The sequence below is a fragment of the Penaeus japonicus genome, unplaced genomic scaffold (genome assembly GCF_977035675.1).
Source record: "Penaeus japonicus unplaced genomic scaffold, GWHDUDI00000001_assembly GWHDUDI00000037, whole genome shotgun sequence".
Lineage (NCBI taxonomy): Eukaryota > Metazoa > Arthropoda > Malacostraca > Decapoda > Penaeidae > Penaeus > Penaeus japonicus.
Window position 1 is genome coordinate 12,830,089 of NW_028234439.1, and position 25,000 is coordinate 12,855,088.

General features: G+C 34.5%; 1 protein-coding gene across 3 annotated transcripts in view; it reads left to right on the plus strand.

Annotated features, from left to right (window-relative positions):
* Positions 1–9,814, plus strand: part of LOC122265547 (zinc finger-containing ubiquitin peptidase 1) — a 36,437-nt gene extending 26,623 nt beyond the window's left edge. For 2 of the 3 annotated variants that reach the window (XM_086532239.1, XM_086532240.1), the window contains exons 5-11: positions 2,937–3,105; positions 4,611–4,734; positions 6,285–6,426; positions 7,033–7,124; positions 7,290–7,417; positions 7,677–7,906; positions 9,303–9,814. In XM_086532239.1, the coding sequence (XP_086388365.1) occupies positions 2,937–3,105; positions 4,611–4,734; positions 6,285–6,426; positions 7,033–7,124; positions 7,290–7,417; positions 7,677–7,906; positions 9,303–9,347 (930 nt within the window). In that variant the 3' untranslated portion in view covers positions 9,348–9,814. The remainder of the gene's footprint in view (positions 1–2,936; positions 3,106–4,610; positions 4,735–6,284; positions 6,427–7,032; positions 7,125–7,289; positions 7,418–7,676; positions 7,907–9,302) is intronic. The other variant, XM_086532241.1, reaches the window with a different exon arrangement.
* Positions 9,815–25,000: the final 15,186 nt, after the last annotated feature.

The following is a 25,000-nucleotide window of genomic DNA, read 5'->3' on the forward strand; positions in this document are numbered from 1 at the left end:
AGATCGCATTGTTGCCATGGTCTATAGTTTTATCTAGTTTTCAAACTCTAATTGTCTAATAAAACTTAAGCCTTTGTTTCATGCATGCTTTGAGTTTAATTTCCTCAAGGAATTAATTTCTTGCTATTCTTGTGAGTATATACATATGTATTGTATAAGTACACACAACAATTTGTTCATTCATTAAGTTATTCATTTATCATATATTCCACAAAGATAACACATTTTATAATTATCTTAGTCATTCAAATATTCTGCATAAAGTTAGTCACTCTTTTAACCCATTCACACTAGTTGACATCCTATCATGTCAAAAAACATCTTCAGACCCGGGTGACGTCCTGAGACATCGTGCATTTTCTCGCCAAGTTCTGGGCGGGGCAATTGTGACGTGCTGAATCGTCAGTAATAGATTGCTAGATTGTTCTTGAATGTAAACATTTTACATAATTTCTTAAACTCTGTTACTTTTGTTTAGGTGTTTGAATGTCATAAAATGAGATATAACATTTTAAAAAATTACATCACAGAAAACTACGTGATATTGACAACATCATAGTAATTTTTGCATTTTGATTGGTTGAATAAAAAGATATGAGTCGAAAAACTATTGTAAAATCAAATGTGGTTGGCCAAGAAATGAAATAAAGTAAAAAATTACTAAAGCAATACTACTTCTAATTTGTCGATTACCTGTGATACCATATCATGTCACGTCACAATATACATGTACATACTCGTATGTGCATGTAGAAAAAAAGGTATTAAACATGTTTTTTGATGCCCCACTAAGAGATTGCTTCCTCTTTCCATTGGTATTTTCACATAGAAGGGTAGAATATAGGCAAAGTTCAATAAAATAAAACTAGAAAGGCATTACTGTAACATATTTTTAGACTAAAATAACTCCTCTGAACATGTCCCGTTGTGAATGGGTTAAAGAAATTTTTTTTATTGCTTTTTTTTTTTTTTTTTTTTTTTTTTTTTTTTTTTTTTTTTTCTGAAACATATTGTCAGTAGCATGAAACATTTTATTTAGGTTGATATTTGCAGAGATAATTCATTTGCCTCAGTCAGCACTAAACAAGTAAGAATCTGCAAGGTAATGCACAAGTACTGTATATATTGTACAGAAGATTGTAACAAATGTGTGTTGAAGAAAGAAATTTATTTCCCCACTTGATTTCTATTTGTGTATGTGGAATGTGAACTCTTTAATATGTACTGTGTCAAGCAAATTGTGGATAAGTGTGGTATGATTGTGTATATTGCACCTATTCTTATTTCTTTAGCCAAGATGTTTTGATTATTTATGATTTTAAATGGTTAAGTTACAGTCTTCAACAGGAATTAATGTTTTGCTTGCATTTACTGCCGAAAGTTTGACCTGGTTCAATGTCAGGCCATTTGGCGGAGAAGTCCTCAGACCTCATTTTGGAGTGGAAGTTTCCTCCCTGGATGTATATATTAGAGATAACTCACAGCCACATGGAGAATGATGTTAATTCACTAGGCCTTAGTGAAATCATCCTTGGTCCAGAGGAGGAACTACTGAACTCTGTCCCTAGCACCAACTCCCGACACATTTAAATGCTACATAATCAGGCTGGATTGCCTTCTTCTAAGCACTTATTAAGTATAGGTGAGCTGACCTCTGATAGTTCTTTGGTCATTGCCTGTTCCTTTCACTCTCATGATACTGTCTTGTTTAATTTGTGTATGACTTTTTTTACGATTAGGTGTAGTAAAGTAAGAACCCTTTTTTTCACTCTTTTATATCTTGAAATACTCAATTTGAGACTAATATATTACAAGCACACATACACATACACACACATACCCATATACAGACATTCTCTTTCATCTCTCACTCTCATCTTTAATTACTCATCTCCCTCTTTCTCTTTCTCTTTCTCTCATATCTCCCTTGCTCTCTTCCCCTTCTCCCTTCTTCCCCCTCTTCTCCCTCTCCCCCTGCTCCCCCTGCTCCCCCCTCTTTCCCTTCTTCCCTTCTCTTCCTCTCTCTCTCTTTCTCTCTTTCTCCCTCCTCTCTCTCCTCTCTCTCTCCCTTCTCTCTCACTCCCTCCTCTCCCTTTCTCTCTCTCTCTCTCTCTCTCTCTCTCTCTCTCTCTCTCTCTCTCTCTCTCTCTCTCTCTCTCTCTCTCTCTCTCTCTCTCTGTCCATCAACTCACCCAACATATTCTATTTCTCTTACATTTTCTCATTCCCCCCATTTATTACTGGTTTTAGGAGAATGTTTGGGAGTTAATGACCCTGATCTACAAGGTAATGAATTGCAAGTGTTTACCATTTTGTAGAAATAGGCTGGTATCAGACTGGCATTTTTTTTCTAACCACAGTCTTTCATTAATATATTTTTTGATCAGAAACACTATACAAAGAACCACTTGCCTGAATCTTAGTGAGACTGCATTTGGACTAGCAATACATGTGTGGTACAGTGTACATAAGCGGAGTTTTGACTCTGTTGACCCCCTTCCTCTCTTCCCTGATAGAGGCATGAGTAATACCTTATTGAATGGAGAGTCACAATATACATAACTGTATTTAAGAGGCTACTTGTAATTTTTTTTCCCGAATTACAAATGCTGTTTAGATGCATATGATGTGGAAGTCCTATGCAATTTTTACATAGCTAAAGACATTTGTTTACTTGCATTTGAGTGTCTGTACGTGTATGTGTATATGTGTAGGATGGTATTAGGACAATAATTTGGCACTGGTATTTATTATCAGGACTTTTAGCTGTTGCAAGATATGCAATATACAGATGACCTTTAGGTGTTGGATTTACTTAGACACATCAAGTTAATTTTCCCTTTTACTTTTTTTCTTTCTTTTGAATATAACCTTTCATTTGCATGGAGTGATTGTTATCCACACAGTTCCATGTGTAATTAACAACTGTTTTGCAGGCACAGTACGGCATGGATAATGAGGGTAACTTCTCACAACAATCTCTCACCAACATGCAGAGAGCGGTATATGCTGGAGAGATGACAGTGGCAGACTATTATGAGAGACAGATTGAGCTGAAGATTGCTGAGAAAAATGGTGTTGATGATGGAAGAGCTTGTTCAAAAGGTAAAACTAATATAATGATATTTAGACTGTCTCTTTCTCTTGACTTATAGTACAAAATCCAGTAGTTCTGAGAGACTCTTATCCATCAAGGGTTACAACTTCATTTGCCACAATTTTCTCACTACTAGTTAATTAAAGAGGAGCACCATGATATATCCTCAGATCATACATAGTCTAGTATGATCTGATTTTTTTGTATATAATGTTTAAACATTTTGAATAGATTTACATTATAGAACATTGCTGTATACTAAATACCTGACCATTCCCTGCTTTAGAGGTCTGAATGGAAATGAAAAGATAAACTAAGTAAATTTTAGAATGTATCAATTGAGGTTGCACATTTTATAAATTGAAATTTGAGAAGATCCATTTAGCAACTATTTTTTCAGCTCAACCTATGATTTCATTGGCATTGAAATATTTAAGTAATGAGTCAAGTTTACACAATGTGCTTGATTAATATTTGTGAATACTTTTTATTAAAACAAGTCTTTAAAAAAGTACAAATGATACATTTATTTGCAGTATTCAGTGATTGTTAAATTAAAGTAAATATTCAGGGAAAATTAGAGAATAGTTCAAGTTCTGACCTAGACCCCTTTTTAATATAATTATCATATGCATTCAAAGATAGGTGATGCACAATTTTTAATCCTTATCATTTAATTAGAAAATAAAGTCTGGAAAAATACTTTTTATTTCATTCCTTCATAACAATAGATATAAAGAGAAAGGGAAGGAAAGATGCATCTTTTCTAAGAAGCACTCAAATTATAGATAACTAATATAATAACTATATTCTTTGTCAGGAATTATATGTAAAACCTATTTGAGTGGAGACTTTTAAATTTTTTCTTTTCTTTGCTTTCTTTTCATAAGCATACACACATCACTTCTACCTTATGCATACACAAGCAAATAGATAGATATCTATACTTTTAGGCTAGTCTGCAGCATTGAAGAACCTGTTCGCTTTTTTCAAGTGCTTTGAGCTTTTGCAATAGCCCTTTTCCTTGTGGAGAAAAGGATTCCACTTTTTTCTTCTTCTTGTTCTTCCTCTTTTTCTTACCCATTAATATTAAGGTATATGTAGAAGATTATGAGTGTTATACTTTTAAACAAACCTGATATGTTGAATAAAATGGAGATTAAAGTTTATAGTAGTCTCATAGAAGGATATATTGACTATAAATCACTTAGTGCCTATTCATGTATACTGAAATACCATATTTGGTTACATGAAATTTGCATATAGTGCTGAAGAGAATTGACATCTATATTATCCATATCAGAGAGTGATGAAGAGAGAGTATTAAGTTAATCTGTTGATAGGATTTATTAAAGGAAATATGAGGTCTTTTCTTCTTTTCTGATTTTTTTTTTCTTTCTTTTCTTTCTTTCTTTCTTTCTTTCTTTCTTTCTTTTCTGATTTTGCTAGTATTTTCTATTGTTTGTTGGATACTGTTTTAAACAAAAAATATTCAAATGATCAATTGTCTTAGGTCTACTTGGGGCAATAAAAGCAGTTAGCGAAACCAGTAACAATGTCCGCGGAGCACATTTCTGCACCACTGTTGATCACTACGGATCAACATATGGAGATCGTGGCTGGGGATGCGGTTATAGGTAAGCCAACTTCTATATATTTTGTTAATATTTATGTAGGGAAATTTCTTAACACAAAATTTAATACTTAAATCAATATCCCCGTGTTGTAAGGGAATAGTGTTTCAAAATGAGAAAAGTAGATTTAGATTATTTCCTGGCTTGCTGAATACTGTTAAAAACAAACAAGTAAAGAAAATAACTTGGTTCATTAGTTTGAATGTGAGTTAATTCACAACCACTTCTGAAGTACTAATAGACTAATAAAGTTGGTGGATTTAGTCCATTTTCACATGAAGAATGTCTTAAAAACAATATAGTAAAAAATCAATTTTATGTATATATTTATATATCTATTTATATATTTACACACATACATGTGTGTGTGTGTGTGTGTGGAGATAGATAGATATATACATATTTATTTATTTATTTGTATATGTATTTATATATATTTATACATATGATGTTATCTGTTATAGATTAAAAGACTTGTCTGTAAATATTTTAAAACATAAAAGCTAATGTTATGCATAAAATACAAATGGTTATTTTATTCATTTGGAAAACATATGAATGTAATATAAGTGATATTCTAAAAAGATAAAAACATGCAAAACACATACTTAAATGTTATAATCAACATGCAGATGATTCTTTCTTCCATGTATTTGTAACTTATATTGATATGCATGAGAATGCAATGGTGTACTGCACTTATGAAAATATGAATACATAGTGTTCATTTTTGAGTATGACATTTACATTTATTTAAACTGGGCCTTGAAAATCGTGTAAACTGTTATTATCAGTATGCATGCACACATTATCTTAACCCATTAACAACGGGTGACGTTTTTTTCATCATACATGACGCAGGAGCTCTGGCCTGACAAAGGGCATCATGACATTTGAGGAACTTGGATCACTATGTTATTTTATTGTGCTATGAGTAATGAGTGAGTGATGATGACAATTGCAGTCATGATCATAATAACTGCCATAATGTTAAGCAAAATGGGTTTCACCTAACATCCAAAACCTAGATGGCACCACTTTCTTCTAGCACCAGCAGGAGAGAGAGCCTTGAATAGCACCCATCTATGGTCTCTAGCCTGCACTATCTTTATAGAGCGATGGCACATAGCAAGTTGCTGACCTCTTGCTCTAAAGTACCGCAGATGAAGTATGTGCAGGCAGAACGAGAGGAGGAAGGTGACTCAAACCATGCCTAATGTCTACAATGTGCCCCTGTGCCAGAGGGGATTCCTTTTACTGTGGCACTCACAGTCTAAAGCACAAGTTTCCTTCCTCTTCCCTACCTCTTCATGTAATCTTCATTGTGGATGGTCATATGCTTCGTACATATAAGTCTTTAAATACAGTAAAACACACAAAAATTAAAACACAAAAATGGCTCTAGCTCAAACTCCCCATTCCTCTTTTCCTTTTCTTAATCTCTTTCCTCATCTTTGTTTCTCTCTTGCTTCTTCCTTTCTCTCTCTCTCTTTGTGAAGTAAGCCTGAATAATGACAACACTAATTTCCATATGGTGTTTTTATTATGTACAGAAACATCCAGATGCTGTTCAGTTCACTACAGCACCATACGGGCTACTACTCTCGTCTCTTCTCTGGACCAAACGTCATGCCTTCTATATCACAACTCCAGAGACTTATTGAACAAGCTTGGAGAAACGGCTTTGATCCTCAGGTAGGAATTATCAATTTTGTGTTTTTTGTGGATATGTTTGTGTGCATGTATGTATGGTTATGTATATGTACATGTAGTTTAACACCAAAACTTATGCTTCATCTACTCAAAGCGAGAACATTTAATTCTAATCTCATTTGTATATTTTTTTTGATCAAGTTGTTAATAGGAAAGAAAGCAGAATTTATTTTCATTGTTTTACCTATGAATATTTTTCTTGTATGATCCACAATACAATTCCTAGGAGAAAGACCTTGGAATTGTCCTGTTTGTTTGTTTGTTTGTTTGTTTTGCGGTTTATTCTTATCTTAATTACATTTTGAAAAATACATATTAACATTCTGTGTATTACTTTTTTTTTTCAGTGATGCACTTATTGTAAAAGTTTACATGATTTTGGAATCTGGTGAAAAGTTGAAGCCAAACTGCCATTTTTTTAAACAAGACTGTTTATGGTATGTTTATTAAGATAGAGTGTGTCTGAAGAATACAGTGTTATCTGTTCTTTCTGTACCCTTTATTTACAAAATGACTGCAGTGGGGGCCAAGACAGAAGAGGCAGCTCAGGCATATTTTCGATCTTACACATTATTCTAAATTTTCCAGGGATGTGAGCAGTTAGGAGGAAAGCTGTGGAATACAAGAAAATGGATAGGTGCTACAGAAGTGGTAACTTTGCTCTCATCCTTTAGAATCAAGTGAGTCTTTCAAAGTGGCATATTAAAAGTTGAGTTTTTGTAATTCTGGCATGTTTGTCTCCATTTCTTGTATGTACATTCCCTCTGGAATTTTGTTATTTTGTTTTTGTTTCTTTTATTATGTATTCTTTTTTCACTTAAATTATTACAATTTGCTCTTGGCAGATGCCACCTCATAGACTGCCATCGACCAACAGGAGCAGATGGGACACATCCAGAGTTGTTCCGATGGTGCCTTGAATACTTTTCCAAACCTGCAGAGTTCAAGCCTCCTATTTATCTTCAGCATCAGGGTAAGTCTGTTTCTGTTCTTGTCTGTATTATCAGTTAACATTTATTTGTACTAATCCTTTTTTTTCTTTCTTTTTCGTTTCATTTCCATTTACCTTTTTTTCTTTTTTTTCTATTCTCTTCTTTTCAATTCTTTTCTTTTCCTTTTTTATTCAAACATTATTTTTGCTAACATAGACATCACGAGGAAATATTTATCTTCAGGGTAACACTACGGAACATGAACAAGAACTCGGTACACAGCCATTTTCACATTGACAGGACACAGTCGAACAATCATCGGAGTGGAGCAGCTAGGAGGGAACGAGGGAGGGCTGCGGTTACTAGTCTTGGACCCGTCGCACTCACCCACACAGATGTCGCAGCTCATTCATACACAGACGGCTCCAGCGGGGATGAGGCTGCTTCGGAAACCTCTCTCAAGCATGCGGGCCAAACAGTACCAGATGGTCATTGTGGTTGGCCTTATGGAGACAGAGCAGGAATATAAGGTCAGGAAATGTTATGTTTTACTTCCCTTTCTCTTTTGTCTCTTTCTTTTATTCCTTTGTTTCTTCTTTCTCTTTCTTTTATTCTTTCTCTCTCTATCTATCTCTCTCTCTCTTTATCTCTCTCTCTCTTTCCCTCTTCTTCTTTCTTTCCCCCTTCTTTCTCTCTCTTTCTCTTCTTCTTTCCCCCCCCCCTTCTTCTTTCTCTTCTTCTTCTCTCCCTCTCAATCTCTTCTTTTTCTTTCCCCCTCTCTATCTCTTCTTTTTCTTTCCCTCTCTATCTCTTCTTCTTTCCCTCTCTATCTCTTCTTCTTTCCCTCTCTATTTCTTCTCTCTCTCTTCTTCTTCTTCTTCTTCTTCTTCTTCTTCTTCTTCTTTCTCTATCTCTTCTTTCTCTTTCTATTCTTCTTCTCTCTCTCTTTCTCTCTCTCCCTCCCTCCGTCCATCCCTCCCCCCCTCTCTTTCCCTCTTCTTTCCTCTCCCCCCTCCCTCTTCCCTCTTCCCTCCTCTCCCCCCTCCCTCTTCCCTCTTCTTTCCTCTCCCCCCTCCCTCTTCCCTCTTCCCTTTCCTCTTGCCCTCTTATGATGTATATTGATTATTTGATAACTCACTTAATAACAATTATCACTGTGGATTTTGCTTCAAAGCATAAACAGTTGAAAAGATTTCTCCACGTATTAAGAATATTAATTATTCACATGATTCCCCACTTCTTTTCTCCTTATTTCTACTTTTTACTCTTCATTTGGGGTCATTCATCTATTACAATTTTTCCACATATATTTTTTTCTTCTTTTCTGTTCTTTTCTTTCATTTTCTTCACAACCACTTGACAAGTTTTTTGTTAAACATTCCCCTTCCTGTGTATTCAGTTTGTTTCCCTTTTGTCAGTGCAAGACAATTTAAATCCTCTTACGAGTTGTTAGTGTAAAGGAAATGAGATACTGCTATATATATATTATTGATTACATTCCTTTTGCCCAACAGTTTAATAGTTAATAAGTAGTCTAGTGCTAATGGCTAGTACAAGATAGAAGAAGGTAAATCTTATTGTCTATATTTGATCAATGGCAAAATCATATTTCTCTCAGTTGTCAGTTAGTTGAGTAATTGACTCCCCTTCCACCATGCTTGCAAACATATACTTTCTTCCCCCTCTCTCATGCATACACACTGAAGGGATGACCCCCTTTGTTCTCCAGCCCCCCTTATTTCCGTACTTCTAACTAGCACCTCTCTCTCCCACTCACTCACAGCTTTTATATATTCTCTTCCTTCCTATATATATATAGCAACTATCCTTACCCTCCTCACTCTTCTTTCTCCCTCCCTCTATCCCTGACTAACTCACTCACTCACTCCATGCTTAATAATCTTTTTTTTTTCTCTTTGTTTACAGCAAAGCAAAATTCTTCAAGCATCAACCAGGATACCCAAAGATTGAGAATAAATTTAGAAGTTAACTGAAAATATTATGTTAGAAAGGTGTTCTGAGCGTGATATTTCATATTGAGATCAATAGAACCGTGTCAGTTTGTGAATCAACTAGTGCAGACCTGGAAACCAAAGCAAAGCTGGCCCACTGCCAATCTTAGATTACATGTGATAATATTCCCTTTCAGTTTTTGTATCATGCTGTCTCTGTTGAAACTGGTAAGATAGATTGGAGTGAAATCAGTGGGCCGCATTAGTGATCTAGCTGCTAGCAAGTGGTTATCGTGTCTCTCTCTACTCATTCTCTTTGAACCATATCTGGTACCAAGAGAATCTTCCATATGGTAATCCCTTTTGATGCTGGACTGTGGAAATTCTCAAATATTATGCAGGACATTTTTCCTTAATTATTTCCTTACCCAGTTTCTCTCTCTCTCTCTCTCTCTCTCTCTCTCTCTCTCTCTCTCTCTCTCTCTCTCTCTCCTCTCCTCTCTTTCCCTCTTTCTCTCTCTCTCTCTCTCTCTTTCTCTCTCTTTCTCACCCTCTCTCTCTCTCTCTCTCTCTCTTTCTCTCTCTCTCTCTCTCTCTCTCTCTCTCTCTCTCTCTCTCTCTCTCTCTCTCTCCTCCCCTCCTCTCCCTCTTTCTCTCTCTCTCTCTTCTCTCTCTCTCTCTCTCTCTCTCTCTCTCTCTCTCTCTCTCTCTCTCTCTCTCTCTCTCTCTCTCTCTCTCTCTCTCTCTCTCTCTCTCTCTCTCTCTCTCTCTCTCTCTCTCTCTCTCTCTCTGTCCCTCTTCATTCTCTCCTTGCTCCTTGCTGCCTGCGTTTGGGAATGTAAAATTTTAGGGTCATTGAAGCTGCTGGCCATTTGTCTAAACATAATGTTGATATATGATACATGATATTGAAATCTTATCACTGTTTGTTTCTTCTAATCCCAAAATTGAAATAACAGAAAGAGAATGTAGGAGTTAGATGCATCGTTGACTAAGAGTGAGTGTGCTTGCTTAGAAGTTCGGTGTGGATGTAGAGTTTGATAACAGTCATTGATGCGGTTTTTAGGGAAATATTATAAGATTAATAGAGGTAAATTTGATGAAGATGGGGGAAAGAATAATTAAAAACATAACTTAGTATGCTTTCATCTTTCTATTGCCTTGACCAAACCCCCTCCACTCTATCTTTTTCTTCTTCTTGCTCTTTTGCTATTTTGTGCATTTCTGTTACTTCCCCGTTTTATCTTATTTTCTTTTAATTTTATGCTATGTCAGAATTATAATAGTCATATCAAGGATTTTTACTATAGTCCATATCAGCTAGAGATGTGCTGATAGTATCTGTATGGGTATGAGGATTATCTGCTGGTTTATTTAACCCATTCACGCCGTGGCGATTCCGGCTTTGTATGGTCGTAATGCCAGGGTTTTTGAACGCATAAGCCTAACGCCTCGAGACTCTCGGGCGCACAAGCCATGAGCCTGGGCTGCCCGTTGGCTCACCCCGAGCGCTGGCCTTGCCCAAATATCTCGTCACCAGCGGCAGACACAAAAACCACAAAACGTATCAGCACGTCATCCGGCACGAATGGGTTAAGTATTGGTATCAGTAATGTGAAAACACAGCTTGTACTTACACATGTTCCTATTATATTTTATCATGTGATTCACTACGTTCATGTCTTTGTGTTTGTAATCAGCAGTTCATAATATTCAAAAACTTTTTATTCTCATACAATAAACAGACTTAATCCAAATTATTTTTTCCAAAACATACTTTATAGTTGATATAATAGATGCTGTTCTCAGCTCAGAAATTATTGTACTGCTAACTGCACTCCCGGAGTGTTGACCCCTGAGCTAAACAAAAGAAGCTGATTTGGGATTAAAGGTCTCAAATATTTATACTACAATTTTTTCTTTCTTTCTTTCTTTTTTCTTCTTTTTTCTCAAATTTTATCCAGGAAAATTGTGTCCAATTTACCCTATTGGTATAGCTAACAGCATCATGTTGGCACATCTCTCATTTAAACCACCCAAACCTTCTGCTCTTGGAATTAAGCTGATCTTAACTCTAAATCAGCATAATTTGATCTATCTTAACCCCAACCAAAATAGATCTCTGCACATTAGGCACAATCAGTTGACTGTACTGTCTATGATGAACATATTAGTACTGATGTTATGTATACACATAGGGGAAGGTGTGTATATATGTGTATGTGTGTGTGTGTGTAGGTGGATATTTTATGATTCATAATTTTTTTAAACTTATTGTCTGCACTCGAAAATAGTTATTGCCATATGTTTTTTTTTTTTTTTTTCTTCCTCTTTCCTTGTTTTCTACTATTTCAAGGGAAAGCACTTTTATAAACTTTAGATTTGCTTATGAGATGACAGAAATGGAAACCTGTAAATTAAACATGAAAATTGAAATGTAATACCAAATGGATAAGAAAAAAATTAAAAACTTAGTATATCAAAATATATCCTGCATACATGTTAATGGCTTACTGAATTTCCCATTCTTCTATGTACATTTATTATGCTAATGTGTGAAATAGCTTTATTTTTTATCACATCTTTAACCCTTTCCCGACGGGTGCACTTCTTTGCAATTGCAATGAAATCGTCACAATAGGATGACGCCCGAACGGGAGTTTTTGGCTGTGTTAATAAGTTTAGAAATTGCTGAGAGTATTAAATCATTTTATATTTAATTTCAATGCTCCTCTTCAAATTTGAAAAATCACACTATATTTTTGAAGTGCAGACTGTTTGTTTGGGAAAAAGTTTCATGATATAAAAAAAACTGCAGTGTAAGCATGGGTGCATAAAAACACTTGTATAAACTAACATAACACCCACAGTCATTTTCTCTCTCTATTTATCTCTATCTCTATCTCCCTCTCTCTTTCCCTATCCCTCCCCTACTCTCTCTCTCTCTCTCTCTCTCTCTCTCTCTCTCTCTCTCTCTCTCTCTCTTTTACTTTTACTTTTACTTTTACTCTTATTCTTACTCTTACTCATTCACTCACTCACACTGTGTTCATGTTTCTGTATGTGCTTAGATGGGTGCATTTCTGTGATGGGCAGTGTTTCCCAGGGGCTTTCAGAAAAAAAACTATGTGGATTTACACATAGACTAGAAATCCTTTGAGGTCCATATGATGACAATGTTCAGTAAGGAAGATTAAATTGAAACATTAAAATTTTGAATTTAGATCATGATGTTACTTTCACCCTTACTAGCTAAGAGCCATGGTGCCTTTTGCATAAATTTGAGGTTTTATTCTGTGAGTGGATTTGGCAAAAAAGAAAAGAAAAAAAGGGAAAAGAATTTGCTAAAACTTTTGATAGTTTTGCTTGAAAAAGGGCTTGTTTTATTTCTTATGGGATATAGGGGAAAGATTGTTGGTTTTGGGAGTAAGGAGACAACATGATGAGCAATCTACTTTTAAAGGGTTCATTTCCAAATAGTTACAGAAGATAGTTAATTGCTTTTATAGTAAAATAAGTAGATTATATTTATTATGGCTCTGCTTTTATTTATTTACCTCTTATTTTGTGTAAGCCATTTAATGAAAGACAGAAAAATGTTTTCTTACTTTACATGTGAAGTGTAATTTGTACACATTTTCCAGCTTTCATGTCGAACTTGCCTAGATAAGTTGGCTCATTTGATAAGAATATGTAATTTGTACACATTTTCCAGATTTCATGTTGAACTTTGCCTTGATAAGCTGGTTTATTTGATAAGAATATGTAACCCAGAATAAAAATTAAAGTAATAAATGTATTGGTTAAGGTATCCATACTTTGAATACAGCTGTTGTATGGATATTTGTGTATATATTATGGGTTAATTGTAAATAATATTGGTTAATCATGTTTGATATAATCATGCATTTTTCATGAATAATGTGTTATGTCACTTGTGTACTATGGCAGTATCTTAAATCCCCTTAACCAGCTTTTGCATCAGTGAGAGTTGGTAATTTATTGAAATCCTTTCTTCCTTGCTACATCTCCCTTTCTATTCCTGTCTTTTCATGATTTATTTTTCAATGTTCATTTTCTTCCTCTATTCCTCCTCCCCATCATCACTGTCATCATCCACCTCATCCACTCTTGGTGCATATCCAAGCCCTTGTATCCCTGGCTCTTTCCATACATTGCAGCCTTAAGGGGTTTCCAGTTAGCCCAACCTCAAGTGGCCTTAATGCAGGCTTTGCTATCAGATAGGGACAAGGTGTTACTCAATTGACCACTTCCTGTTGAGTAGGAGTTGGTATGGAGAGGTTCATTGTTCCAATTTTTGGAGTGGTTCTATTTTTATAGTGTGTTGGTTATTGGGAATGGAAATAAAGGTTCTTTAGATGTGTAACTTGAAAAGAAGTAATTGGTATTTTCAGAACTTGAGAATGGCTGATGTTTTGAGAGAATTTTATCACTAGTTTGTATTTTGATTTAAGAAAGATAGGACAAGTGAATTGAAATTGGCATGTGAGAACAGATGACTACCTTGAAATCAAGTTATTCCATCATCCTATTCATTTTATTCTGGAATAATTCTGGATTTCTTTTGTTAGGTTATTAAAATAAGGGCTTGAATATTTAATTTGTTGTATAGATATAAAGGTCTGTCTATTATTTAACTTACATATATCAGTCAGTCACAAAAAATGAAAAGCTATTTTGTAATATGCATGTTGTTGTTAAGCAATGCAATTAGCTCAGTTTTAATATCAGATCTGATAAATCATATGCTGTGTAAGGTTAACAATCAGAAATTAATTCTTCAACTATTTGAAGGAATAATACTCAAGTTTTAAGGGCAGTTGGCTTAGTTGTTAACCATTTATGTGCATATTTGTCCAGAATGTATAGTTGATCATTTCATATGCCTAATGGCCATAGCTGATCATGCATTGAAAAGGCTTAGATAATCAATAATTTTATAGTCCACAGTTTATCTTTCCCCACTAGAAAATGGGAGGCATATGGTAATTCTGTTTTGTTTAACAAATGTATTTTTTTTATGTTACGTAGTTGGACCTTATATTGAATGAATATGCCCAGATTCATGTTCCTTTTTTCACTCATTCTGCCTTTCCCCACCCCCCTCCCTCATTCTCACACTATAAGAAAATCTGTTTTATTCATTATTGACTGCTCTGGCTAACTGCTCAAGTTTAGGAGATTTTCATATAGGTCCATAACAATTGGTTATTTCAGGGCATAGTAAATCTAGGATATAATATAAGTAAAATGATTATCATTATTATTATTTTTACAATCATTGTTATTATTTTAAAAGAACCTGATCATGTGATAAACCCCTATAACATGAGTATGTTTTTTTTCTTTCTTTCTTTCTTTCTCTCTTTCTTTCTTTTAAGAGAATGCAAAAACAAAGGTAGATCTGACTAGAATTTATGCAGTATCATATAATCATCTATTTTGGGCATGTTTGAGAAGTATGTGGATGAGAATATATTTGCTCACAAATCATGTCTAATGATATTTTTTCTTTCTTTTTTCTTATATGAAAAATATAGAAGAGATAACTGTTTTACGAAAATAGTTTCATTTACATCAGATATATTTATTCTAATTATCATAAAAAAGAAAGACACTATTAAGCAGAATGCAATACAGTTTTGTCTAAGTGTATATGTATTTTTGTTAGTTTCTGGTTGTGTGTGTGTGTGTGTGTGTGCGCGCGCGCATGCACGTGTGTCTGTGTGTCTGTGTGTCTGTGTGTCGGTATATGTATGTATGTAAGAGGGAGAGAGAGAATTTATTTGTAATTTAAACAGTGAATTCTGAAAACTCTTTGTCAGAATATTCAGAACACACATTAGCAAAAAGCTTTGATAAGTAGCGTTGCAAACTGTAGCACCTAATAGCAAACAATATTCAGTAATAATACTGACTAATTTTTAACTGAATGATACAAAACTGCTTGATTGTTTTATATTGTAATTTTTAACTGAATGATACAAAACTGCTTGATTGTTTTCTTTCTTTCTTTTTTTTTTTTCTTTTTTTTTTTATAACAATGTAATTCAGTAGGATCCATATGGCTGTAAATAAGGATTTTTTTATGGGATATGATAATAATTTTTCACTATATTACTTTATTTTTGTTAATAATTATTGTTTCATATTATTTTCACACAAGCAGTTAATATTTGAGATCAAGAAGCACATCAGTAGCAAATGTACAGTCTGCTTATAGTTTCATAGGAATGGTTTGACTTTTTTTTTTTTTAATTTCTAAAAGTCAGTGATTAAGCAAGATTAAGAGAGAAACTATGGATTTGCTTATGCGTGTTAGGTTTGTGAATGAGTATAGCTCTGGCTTGTGCTTGTGTAAGAGCTAGGAGGCATTCAAACCCAGTACTTGGCTACAATGGTATTAACCCCTTGCAAATAGGTGCTGTAATATTATGTGCACATCCACCAGCCACCACTTTATTTACACTTGTTTAATCCCATAAGATCTCAATAAATGATGAATACACTAATTTTTGTTCTTTCTTAATCATTATCAACGATTTTTATGAGGTAAAACATAGTTTCTTTAAATGTAGATATTTTGAAAATATGCTCCTTTGTGGTTGTTGCATGGTTATTTCTAGCCCATCTGTGAGGGGTTAAGGAGACAAAACTGATGAATAAACCAGAATGAAACCTGCCTGGTTTTGTGGAGAAATCTGATTTCACAAAAATTCTACTGAAAGTGAGAATGGAATGACAAATTTTGAGGTTGCCTCAAGCCTCTCTACTTCTCTGCATGCAGTTTAAGTTAACTGTTATTACTTTCACTATTTTCTGTAGGAGCAAGTTCCTATACTCCCATTTTGTGAGTATAGGAACTATAATTGACAAGTTGGTGATGGTAAATAGTTGAAAGAAAGGTATTATATAGGTATGTTGTAATCAGACTGTCACCAGCAGCCTCTCAAGTGCACATTCACCTCAGTTGAAACAAATTATAATATAAAATAAAGAATAAAACATAGCATAAAGACTCTGCTAGGTCTGCACACTTCTATCTGTTTTGGAGTGCAACTTACCAAATTCCTTCTCTACTCACAATGATAAAGGACTATTGCTTCACAATCCAGCATACATTAAGCAGTGTCTGACTCTATTCACTCTAGACTTGCCTTTTGAAAGGTACAGGGCACACAAAAGCTTCTTTGTAATTTACAGGTTTCATAAAAGGTGTGTCTGTGTCTGTATCCCGTCTTGCAATATTTATACTGATGTGATCTTTTTCAACAATGTACCAGTATATTAGGAAATAATGAATTAAGTATTTTATAGATAACTATATCATTGCTTTCCAAACTTATAGTTTTAAAAGGTGTTTTCAATTCCTCAAAACAATTACAAATTCATTATAGTCCAAAAGAATGACCCTTTTTCATTAGCATGTTCAGTAAATCTTTTTTATTGGCAAGAAAAGTTTCATATGTGAAAAACAAAAAAGTAATTTATTAAACCTTTCGAACAGAAAATGCAAATATAAACTTATTTTTTGCCAAATTGCAAGGACAGAAAACTAGTAAGTTGAGACTGAACAGGCTTGTAATATAAACTAATCAAAAATATGACTGATTATGTGATAGAAGTGCCCACAATTGTATTTATACCTGGTGGTTCATTATTGATTAAAGAAAGAAAAACAGTGTTTGTATCATCATTTTTCCAATGTCTCAAGAATAGTCTTACAACGTATCATCCTCAGATTGGTGTATTTTCGTTTTTATGGTCTTGCAAATGCTTGTGTAAGCCAACTTTGGTGGAAAATATTTTGAAAAGAAGAGTATTTTATATCCAATCTAATTCATGTCTGTAAAAGAAAGTGAAACTAGCATACATAAATTGTTACTCGTTCGGTTGTGTTTTGATTCGAGTTTAATTTATTAGGAATTACTGTTTGTTGAATTCTAGAACAGTATGCTTCAAGTAGATGTTATTAAATACCTTCTTCTAGATGCACTGATGGCTATATACATCAGACTAGTTGGAGGAAATTACTAATACAAATATTTTTGTGTATAGATATATGTGCACACACACACACACACACACACACAAATTGAATGTTTATATTGTATTTTACTCTGGCCTTCAGTAATTTAATGTTGGATGGCAAAATTGTATTATCTCTAAAACTGCTTTTGCCTTCTCTCTATATCTGGTTCCCTATCCGTGTGCATTCCTGTGCGTATTCTAGATACCAGTTATTATAAATTCCTTATTAATGGTAGTACCAATGTGTTTTCTGCTCTTTTTTTTAATTACAGGTCATTCATTATCTTTGCTAGTAACTGTACCAGGTAAATTACTAGATATGGATTTGAACTTCCAAAATAGTCAGTGGTAGTTGAGAGACAGATACAGTGAAGGGATGACATAGGCTTAGAAGAAGCAAAAGAATGGGAAAGGCCTCCTCTATATTTTACTATACAGCTATGTCAGTGTGAAATAAAATTTGGTCTGTTTATAGTGATGCAGAATTGACTTTTAACATAGTTAAGCAAATAATAGGACATTAGCATTCTAGTTATACTTGGATACTGTGGTATTTAGTGTGCCTGAGTTCATATCATTTTTATGTAATAAACTGTTAAATGAATGTAGAATTGTAGTTAAATACTGTTACAAGTGAATAGTCAAATAGACCACTTAGTCTCATGATGAGTGATATACAAAATGTGGTTACTCCTTCAGTGTTACAGCTTGGTTAAAGCTTCTATGCCTCCTTCAAAAGTCAAGTCACTTACATGACCCCTTCTCATCGAGCTTCCTAATGACTGGTCTGTAGTTTAGAATAAGGCAAGAGGCCACCAGAGATCCATCCAGTGAACTTTATAGGTAACTTTATTAAAAAACTGATACCAGTACCTTTCATAGTTTAATAGGAAAGCATTATGCCTGTTGCTGTCATCATGATAAAAGAGGTAGAAGGCTGGCAACAGCTTTGCTTATTTCACATCATGATTAATCCTGACATTTTGTCTTCAACACCAGGAGTATAAAGCTAGTGTAGAATAGCATTTGATGTTGAATCTTTTTATAATAATGTTTTTAGCAATAAGTACCTTGTGTGCTTTAGTAAATGAGGTCTTTATTAAGGTGATATTAGAAAATATGTATGTTTGTGTATAAGTATGTCTTTAATGAGAGAAATGTAATACATATGGAATCAATTATACTGAATTATAGATAATAGGTCTTTCATGATGGAAAGAGTAGATTCATCTCAATTTTCAGTATTTACCTCAATCTTGGCCTATGTCACATTGCCTGCCTGACACAGAAATCAAGATAATTCTTTACCTCTCTATTTCAGGAATGGGTATTGGTATCAGTTTCATATATTTCAAGTAACACATTAGGTTTGTAAGGCAAGGGCTTTCAGGAATGGCCCCCAAAGAATTTGATGCCATTCCATATTTTTTTGTTTTCTTTTTTTCAGCAGATTTTACTTTCCATATATACATCCTATATTTCTTTTTATCTCTATAAGAATGCTTGAAGCAGTTATTCTTCTTTAAAGATAGGACAAATTAAGTTATTCCCCACAAAATGTAGTGCTTAAAGATCCTAATAGCTTACATTTCCGAAAATGGCAGAAAGGTTGAAAGGTCCATAGTATTGTTATATGAAATACAGTGTATAACTGTAAAAGTTAAAGAGACTAACTCCACAGTTAAGTATTAGTTTGTATGATAACTTAAATTTATATATATATATATATATATATATATATATATATATATATATATATATATATAAATTTAAGACATACATACATTTACATTTACATACCTACATACATACACATTTTGTATATATACCATATATATTTGTTTGCTGAACTTAACCATACTAGGAAAATGTTGTACATGAACAACAAATGTAGAACAAATTGAGTACAGGATAAACCTCCCTGATCTGGAACTATGGTTGGCAAGCTTTCTTGGTAATGTTTTCATTGGCCTAACTGCTGCAGGCATTACAGTATGGTTCACTTTTTTCTTTTAAAATTTATACCTGATCTGTCCTTTTCTTTATTTTTTTCTTCTTTTATTTATCATATTACAAGGGTATTTACTTTATTATTTACACTAAGACAGTGTGATACAGTAACATGACTTTATATAGACTTCTTCTTCTTCCTCTTCCTCTTCCTCTTCTTCTTCTTTAAGCATAGAAATTAAGTGATACAGAAAATTTTGTATATATCACGTTGGTCAGGTCCCAAAAATGTCAGGTTAGGGATGTTCAACCTGTACTTCATTGAAGAATAAAAGTTAGGTGGGATGTTGACTACTTTTTTTCTCTCTCTTTCTAAAAATATGAGATAATGAAAGATAAAATTGTGATCACACCCTTTGTAGATGATTCATTTATATTAGAAACTGATATTTTATTCTTCCTGCTTTTTTGCCTATAGAAGAGACAGATGCTTACAAAAAAGTATTGAGAAATACTGCTATTTAGATATGATTCACGTGTGTTTTATTTGCTTGATGTACTTTATAATATTTTGTTTCCCTCATCCCTTCTCTCCCCTCCCCCCATCTCTCTCTTTCTCTCGCCTTTGCCCTTCCTCTCTCTCTCTCTCTCTCTCTCTCTCTCTCTCTCTCTCTCTCTCTCTCTCTCTCTCTCTCCTCTCTCTCTCCTCTCTCTCTCTCTCCCCCTCTCTCCCTCTCTCCTCTCTCTCTCCTCTCTCTCCTCTCTTCCTCCTCCCCTCTCTCCTCTCCTCTCTCTCTCTCTCTCTCTCTCCTCTCTCCTCCTTCTCCCTCTCCCTCTCCCTCTCCCTCTCTCTCTCTCTCTCTCTCTCTCCCTCTCTCCCTCCCTCTTTCTTTCTCTCTTTTCCCCAACTATCTACTTACCTACCTCTCCATTTCCCTCTCCCTCTCCCACCTATTTTATAGTAGTCACACAGGAACCAAATAAAAATAACCATACGTAAAATACAGGATGTATTTTAATTTTATTTTGTTTCAAATGAGTGATATATATTATATTTGGAAGTGACATTTTGTGATTTTTCAAATGGTTTGCATTTGACTAACCCTTGCTCTAGTCTTGTCTGAAATAGTTGATGTTGAAAGGTGTAATTACATTAGAGGCTTGATTAATTGCATTATTATTTATGATACATTCAATAGAAAGGCTAATGGGCATCGGACAAAGTTACAGTAGTAATTGTTTAGTTATGTAGAACTCTATATGTAGCAGCAGAGGGCCTTTTACATAGATAATTCTTGTGATAAATAGTTGTTGATTGATTGTAGGCTAGAGAAGTTTGCTGTCATGTAACTGAGTAACACCTTTTAAGGAGGAATCAGTGTCTGATCTATTAATGCTTTCATTCTGTATGTTAATGTTATATATATTAAATTATATATATAATATTTTCTTTTCTTTTTGGTTTACGATTATAATGAATAATCATTTATTGTGATTTTAGATATTCATTACATAGACAATGTTAAAGGTGGTATTTTATTTCAATTATTATTATTAACATGGTTAATAGTATTTGCATTATCACTCTTATTATAATTATTACTCTCATCATTTTTATTACCATGGTTGTTGGTACTATTTTTATTATGATAATATTCTCGGTGTTATTATTAAACACAATCAGATAAGATTCCTTATCCACTAATATGAATAATTAGATCTACATCTCTTACTTTACAAAAAGAAAAACTAAGATAAGATACAAAGTGATAATTTGCAGTTCACTTCATCGGTCACCTGTTAACATGCAGATGAACAGAAACAGTTGGACAGGTATATTCTATTTACCCATTACTTTTCTACAGGATTTGTTATGGACCAAAAGCAAGTAAACTTAGTAAACACTTTTCATATATTCTTTCTAATGGCAGAATTGCTCAACTTCAACATATCTTTGTTATTATTTTCATGAGGGTTTAGAAGAATATGTACTCTCTTATTTTTCCTCTTTGTATCACATAAGATTCTTTCTTCTTCTTTCCTCTTTCTCTTTATTTCTCTTTCTCTACCTCTCCCTCTTCCTTCCATCCCTCCTCATTCCCCGATTCATTCCCTACCCTATCCTCTCTCTCCCTATATCCATCTCTCTCCCTCCCTCCTGTCCCCCTATCTCTACTTCTCTCACCCTCCCTTTATGATAACATTAGAAAAAATGTGACAATAATATGTTTAGGAATCTCTTATGTAATACTTATATTATGTGAAGGACAGTGTGATTTTCACTGTTCATCTACAAGGATTGTGTAATACAGTTAGTGAGGAAGATCATAGGCTTTACATCAAGTCAAAGGTTATGGTTTTGAGAGAGTGTGTGAGTGAGTGTGTGTGTATGAGAGAGAGAGAGAGAGAGAGAGAGAGAGAGAGAGAGAGTGTGTGTGTGTGTGTGTGTGTGTGTGTGTGTGTGTGTGTGTGTGTGTGTGTGTGTGTGTGTGTGTGTGTGTGTGTGTGTGTGTGTGTGTGTGTGTGTGTGTGTGTGTGTGTGTGTGTGTGCATGCATGCGTGCGTGCCTGTGCCTGTGTCTGTGTGTAGGTAGGTGTGTGCCTGTGCCTATGCCTGCGTGTGCATATGTGCGTTAGTGTGTATTTTTCCCCGTCTATAACCTGTTTGGGTTGTAGGTAGTGGCTGTGGTTATATATATGCAAGATTTTATTATCTGCTATAAACTATGGTACCTTTATCTTAGAAAATTAATTAAATAGTGATTAATAAATTAAAAATAATATAACTGAAAAACTATTAATAATCTAACACAAATCCTGGTCACAATACTCTAATCATGTCACCTAACATGTAAATGTGGCAATAGATCATTTCACACAAGACTGAAAATGCTCAAAATGCAAAAGTTCTTTAATTTTTCAACAGGAAAATTATATGTTCTATGCATTAAAGGAATGATAACAGTGAAGTAAAAATTGTCTTAATTGCATATTAAATCAACATTGCCCATTTCCTCTGTCTTCTCTACACATTTTTCCTATCAACTCTTGTCACATAATTCCCTTTCCTTGTCTTTCTATTTCTCATGTCTGTATTTTATCTCCTTTCCTCTTTAATCTTGCTTTTGATGTGGATCCTAATTGATTATTAACCACAAGATATAATGATTTTACAACAGGAAATGAACAGTAAATAAAAGAGACCAAAATTGTATACTGAATAGCCCGGATAGGGTACTTGCTATGAACGTTCACTTAAAGTAACATATCATTAGGATTGTTTTAATCAATTTCCCCAACTAAGGAAACGTCTTAGGAGGTTGATGATTTCTTCTCTTAATTCAGAGTTTGAAGGTTACATTATGTTACTGTGGATTCTATAATATGTAAAGATTTTTCTACATTCACTGACATGTGTAATGATTAGCATCTATGATGCAGTCTAGAGTGAATGCTTGAATAACTAAATGAGATTAGATGAGCTTGATATATACTGAGTCATAGATTTTTAGATCATTCTAGAAGGATGGTTCTGTTTTCATATTTCTGCATGTCAGTTTTCCTTTTACTCTGTATTATATTTTAGCATATAATGATTGTATATATGTTTGCAAGATTTGTTAATGAAAAACTCATAAAGAATGCTTAATTTTATTATATTGTCCTAGAAGACTGTAAAGACTTCATGTGAGATTGATTAATACTCATCTGCTTAACAGATTGTTCAAAGCCCTAAGGTGGTTTGTCCATAAGGTGTCCAAATTCAGAGTACAATGGAAGCCAGTTGTTCAATACAATCATTGACCAAGGTTTTTCTGGTTTATGAACAGATCCAGCCTTTGATAGTAATGCACAGTGTAAAGCAAACCAGCTTTATTATTTTTATCATGTATTTCTTTTCTAAAAGATCTGCATAAAGGATTCACAAACTGAAATCACAGCTGCTAAATGCTACAACTACCAGTGTTTAAATCTTTCAATTCCCTGAGGACCTGTACTTGGATAAACCTTCCATGTTATATCACAACACAGCTTATACCTTGTTTTTTGTTCACTCATAACACATCCTGTGAGACTTTGAATAATAAAGAGTCTAGCATCTTTTCTGCTTTTAAATATCCCAAACATTAAGTCTGAAGGACATTTGTATTCTAGGAATGTTCATATTTGAGAATTATTGACTTTATATTTAAGTGAGAAAATTTGTTGTTGCTCAAAGAAAAATCCTTTCTTCACAGTTAATAACAGGTCATGATAGTAGATAACAAGTTTTCAGATACAGTAAAACATTCACTACATAAATAAACCAGTAAGACACTTATGACAATTAACAATGTCGATGTGTGCAAATAATTCCCAGACAAAAAGTAAATACGTCTGGTTCTGCGTAAGAGTATTTGTAACATTCTTGAAGTTATCTGGTAATGAATCTAACACATAAAATAAATGAAACGTGCAGTACTGCAAAGAGGTAATACAGATGTATATATAAACCAAGAATATTTTATTTTAAAAAATGTTTGAGATGAGCTTTTCCTAGGAAGAGCATGGACAGGACATAAGTCTAATGCATTTGTTTAACCGTTTTGAGAGAAAACATCTTATATCTTCATCAGTTATGAAATTGTAACTTTATTCACAATTAACAAATTAAGTAGAATGTATTGTGCAGTATTATAGGATTCGATTTGATAAAAAAAATAAACCGTATGATATACTAAATAGCCTCGGGGGGGCTCCTGACTCTTCCAACTAGCCCGTCGCCAGCCGTTGTCGTTTCTGGCCGTCCCTCCGGTTTGGCGCCAGAGAATTGGCCTCGAGTGCCTTTAAGGAAACCGGTTTTGTCCCCAGTTTTAGGAACAAAAACAGGAGCCTTTGCAAAGGATCCAGGGTAACAACCATAGTTGGGTCCATGCGCGAGTCGTCAACAGGTTTATCAATATGTGATTGTTCTTAAGTTTTCTATCCATACGAGGAGCACTTCATTTATTCTCCCATGCCCCCCACAAACTATGGAGTCCAACAAGGGGAAGCTGGGAATATCTCTCTAACAGCCATAGAGGTAATGGGAGGGTATACGCAACCTCAAGCTGAAGGCAGTCGCGGACTGATGTCGATGAATTAGTGACCGCATGGTCGTAGCCTAGACCAGCTGATTGACCTGACCGAGCCGGCATCAGGCTACCCATCTTGCCAGAATAAGGGACTGAAGTGGCGTATTGCTGGCAGCCGTAGAGCGTACTCATACACTGCACCGCTCAACCTCCAGGCCTCCCGTCTCCTAGTCCACAGGGATGCAAAGCATGGTAAACACGGGGCAGGTAAAAAAAACCTCTATGGTGGGAGGTCCAGTGGAGCGTGCGACCCCCCCTACAGGTTCAGCACTGTAGGAACCATTTGATATCTCTGGGAGGGAATTCGAAGTCCCGCCAACGGGATGAAGAGGCATCCTCACCCACCCATAGCCGTCTGGGGAAGGAATACAGGCCCCCCGCACCGTTCCTGTTTCGGGGGAACTAAATATTTAGATTTGTAAAAGCCTGGCTACAAGCAGTCATAATGGAAAAAATACATTTACATGTCCCTTATATCACATCGCAACCAAATACATGATTTCTTGATATGCACAAAATTTCACATCCATGAGTCTGAAGTAATTTTTTTTACCATA